Source organism: Priapulus caudatus, unplaced genomic scaffold (genome assembly GCF_000485595.1).
Source record: "Priapulus caudatus unplaced genomic scaffold, Priapulus_caudatus-5.0.1 Scaffold174, whole genome shotgun sequence".
Lineage (NCBI taxonomy): Eukaryota > Metazoa > Priapulida > Priapulimorpha > Priapulimorphida > Priapulidae > Priapulus > Priapulus caudatus.
Window position 1 is genome coordinate 12,048 of NW_014577235.1, and position 4,413 is coordinate 16,460.

The 4,413-nt window shown below is 45.5% G+C and overlaps 1 protein-coding gene across 1 annotated transcript in view; it reads right to left on the bottom strand.

Annotated features, from left to right (window-relative positions):
- The window catches only part of LOC106806684 (UDP-glucuronosyltransferase 2B33-like), a 5,694-nt gene extending 3,883 nt beyond the window's left edge, over nt 1–1,811 (bottom strand). The window contains exons 1-2 of the mRNA XM_014808696.1: nt 1,643–1,811; nt 1,135–1,231 (exon numbers count right to left, since the gene is read on the bottom strand). Coding sequence (XP_014664182.1) covers nt 1,135–1,231; nt 1,643–1,747 — 202 coding nt within the window. The 5' untranslated portion in view covers nt 1,748–1,811. The remainder of the gene's footprint in view (nt 1–1,134; nt 1,232–1,642) is intronic.
- Nucleotides 1,812–4,413: the final 2,602 nt, after the last annotated feature.

The window sequence follows — 4,413 nt, forward strand, 5'->3', positions numbered from 1 at the left end:
GTGTGTGTGCATTTCGTACATACGAATGTGTGCATACGCGCATATGATTGTAAATAAATATATATGTGTGTATATACGTAACTCCTCCATTCATATCTCTAAGCGCCTACACATAACTGCATGTGCCGTACATAACGGCGTTCGTGATTGTGTGTGTAGGTACCCTGAGGTGTAATGAACATTTTGAGATATATTAGTAGCGTCTGTGGGTGCCCTGAAATTTACGGCGTGAGATGATGACGTATAACCTTTATAGGTACTGAGAAAATAGAGTTGAAACGCACGCGCACACGCCCGCCCGCATCATGATGTTATGCACACACGTACGGAAGCACGCATGTATAAGCCTACGCACGTACACACACGTGCGCACACGCGTGCGTCATTTTTCCATCTATCGGACACCTGCCCAATATGTCATTCTGTGGTAAATTGCGATTAATTGTCCAAACAAAGAAGTAATCACTGAGACTTTCAAATGTCTCCAAGAACACATGAAACACTTCCTGCAAATGTAAGGTCATCAGCAAGTCACGTGCACATATAAGTTAATTTAGTCAACGCCTTAAATTGAGCCGATGATAAGCCACAGATAGACAAGTGCACAATCGTGCAGATTCAGATATCCAAGTACATACAAACAGATATGGTGTATTCAAGAAGGTAGATTAAAAAACCGACCTGTATAAGATAATTAGATTATGCAGCTGTTTTGTGGAAAGTAAACACTTTGGTTGACAGAACGCTTCCGTATCAGCGGAGTGTCAACAAGTAAGAAGGGCAGCCATTGCCCTTCTGGTACCGGCGGATTATCACTAAGTATGGCTCATAGGGTCTATGTCCCCCAGGGTACTGCCGGAACGTACCCTGGTAACTATCTGATATGGTTAGGGTTAGGGGTAGGGCTAGGGGTAGGGTTAGGGTTAGGGAGTAGGCGTAGGCGACTCCCTAGACTCGTTTGTGGAGTATTCGAAGTACGGTCCGGCATATTAGATAGTACCAGGGTACGTTCCGGTATACCGGACCGTACCCAGGGTACGTTCCGACAGTACCCTGGGGGACATAGACCCTCTCAGCCTAAGTATGAGAAACAACCAGTAAGCTTTTAGTGCCTGCGGAGTGCTGACTCGGTACCTTGGGTAGAAACTCCATCGACGATGCAAATTAACGTGCCAAACGACACGAAGATGACGGGCCTCTCTCCCGCACCAGCTATGTACGGCTCCACCCACTGTGAAAGATTGCAACACATTGACACATGTATGCCAACACGACAACGAAAATACGAACTAAATTACACTACTTCCGGTGACGTAGACTCTGGGAAGGAGGGCAAGGGGTACAGCTGTCCCTTAGATTTTGGGGGAAAATACATTATAAGATTGATAAAATAGAGTACATAACCCTTAAATAAGTGTGAATCATCGGCTAGTCATCCCGGAGCCACTCGTCTTGGACCCTCCCGGATACACTGTGCACGTTCAGCGAAAGTTCGTCCAGTACTCATCATCACTTAGCTGAATCATTACATTATGCTCCCCTTGAGAACTCCCTTGGGCAAAGTGACCGAGTCTTGGAAATTCCCGTAAGACCTGTAAGCATTAGAATATCTATTGGCGCCGGAGTGACATTGGTGTCTTACGTCGAGGTCGCGAACCGGTCCGGCCAACAAGCCACCAATTAGCTGGACGTTGGGCAGCATCGGCCTTGGATACTCCAGCATGTAGTTGATGGCCGGAAACACCATCGATGCTCCACTTCTCACGCTAACCACCGTTTCTCCGTTCTGAAATCACACGCGTAATGAGCGAGCTGGCGACGCCGCGTGTAAGACTAAGGCGTATATACTCTTCCCTCCTTTACATTCGCCCTCCTCATCCTCTTCCTCTATGTAGACAGAGCGTCGCGCATCTTGTGCGGCTAGATTGATGTTATAGGGAGAATGGTAAACGTGTTTTAGGTCGGGCGTTTCTAGGGTCATTGTGAAATGGAGGTAGAACGCGGTCTGGGAGAACGGGTGACATGTGCGCTTAGGATGTAGGGGTTTTGGGGGTAATATATAGGACAGAGATGTAGGAGTCGGGAGGCTGGTTGTGGTCGCGGGAGAAAGCGCACGCACTTACGCGCGTGTGCGCGTTGCTTTGTCCCCGTATGCAAGGAGATATGACGTAAGCAGATATTAAAGTTTATGCAGTTCAACACACAAGTTTGGATTTCTACTTCATCATTTCTACATGAACTCTTAATTATACGTTACATTTTGGTTCCAGTGACAGTTAAAAACCTGGGTATTCCTTTGCGGACGCAACGTAAGGTACTCGATCCGTTATGCCGATCTACGGGCCATACTACGCAAGGAAGATGGAGAAGGAAGAAGCCACAGGAAGAATCGCTGGGTACACCGTTGGCAAGAAAACTGGAGAGAGAGAGAGAGAAACGGAGAGCGGACGAGAGAGCAAGAGAGACGGAGGAAGAGAGAAAGAGAGAGATAGAGAGACGGGAACAGGAGCAAGAGTAGGAGAAACGAAGAACGACGGAGAGCAATCGACAGAGACGAAGAATGGCGCAGAGCGAGACGGGAGGAACAGAGCGAGACGCGGGAGAGAGAACGGTGGATACACACGGCGTGAGAACTGTGTGAGTAAGTCAAAGTGAAGGAAGGAAGGGCCGGTGTTGCATCCGTGATAGTGCGAGAGCAAGTCCGAGTCTCGACCTATGTGAAAGAGAGAGAGAGAGAGAGGAGAGAGAGAGAGAGAGAGAAAGAGAGAGAGAGAGAGCGAGAGAGAGAAAGAGAGAGAGAGAGAGCGAGAGAGAGAGAGAGAGAGAGAGGAGAGCAGAACAGAGAAGGCAAGGCTGACAGAGCAGAGACAGACGTAAAAGATAAATTGCGACGGAAGTTCAGTAATGGCAAAAAAAGAAAATCCAGGGAATTCAAGAATTTCATTGGTGAAAGCTTTAATCTCGTGCCGTCGAAACTGGACGTGAAAGGGTGACATCATCAGGAGTGCGTGTTTTTATCTATTTTTCGTTGTTTTATGTACGCGGTATTGTGTTCATGGTTGACCGTTTGTCTTTGTGTGGGAAAATATTTTGTGTAAAACTTTGTGTAGAAATTTGTGATCGTTTTCTTAAATTTGTCGTAACTGTACGTTTACGCTATATTGTCAGACTGCTAAACACATTCTTTAATTAGAGTTTGATAGGCCTAAAGCATTTCATCGAAAATCTGAAATCAGTTTTTCGTATTTTTTTGGCTGTATGATGTGTGGAAGTGACAAAGGTTGTCAGGTCCACATCGGTGCTGTGTGTAATAATGGGATTAAGAGGGTTAAATGAGGATGTAATGGAGCACTACACATGGCTAAACGTGGTTTCGGTAATGCGTGTCGGTATACGCATACGCCACGTAGAGCGATGAGCAGCGACAGTCAACTATGCACCAGTCTAAATTAGTCTATATCCGGTACGGACCGGTAGACACTTGTATGATGTATTGGCTTTGTCGCCTACATGTACAAGCATGTTATATGACGCAGTCATACACACAATATTCGAGGGTTGTATCAAACTCTATCAAGACAATTAAGCACACATTAATTACGGTACAGACTACAGTAAATCAAGTATTAAAAATATTAGCGCAGAAATTGAAATCCCGACGAATTGACACACTTTCCCAGATCCCGGACAATTTTAGAGGATCTTTCCCACGTCCCGATGGACTTCTGTTCCAGAATCACGAAAAATTTATCTGACATTTCCCAGTTCCCAGGTAATTAAAATGGCCAATCCCGCGTCCCGAAAATACCCGACCCCCCCCCTCAACATACGTTACAGCATAAAAAGACGCAGGAATGAGATATCAAAATGTTCACTGCCAAATGTGTTGAATTTCTGACTTGTATGGTGATCGAACTTTATTGTTATGTATTTGTAACCATATGTATTTTTTAGGTTTAGGTTTAGGTTGAAGTGTAGATCAGCGAGGACGCTTAATCGATGACAGGGTAGTCATCGTCTTGGGGAAGGGGGAGATGATGTAACATATGATTTACAGATGTTGCATGAATTAGTCAGCGGAGCTAGACTAGGGGTTGTTTTAGTGGTAGTCTATTGTAGACAGAGCTTCGCGCATCTATATAGGACAGAGATGTAGAAGTCGGGAGGCTGGTTGTGGTCGCGGGAGAAAGCGCACGCACTTACGCGCGTGTGCGCGTTGCTTTGTACCCGTGTGCAAGGAGATGTGACGTGAGCAGATATTAAAGTTTATGCAGTTCAACACACAAGTTTGGATTTCTACTTCATCATTTCTACATGAACTCTTAATTATACGTTACATAACAACAGAGTAGCACGTAGCAGAATAAAACAACAGAAAGTGCAATCGATGCAAATACGAGCCAATAAACGGAG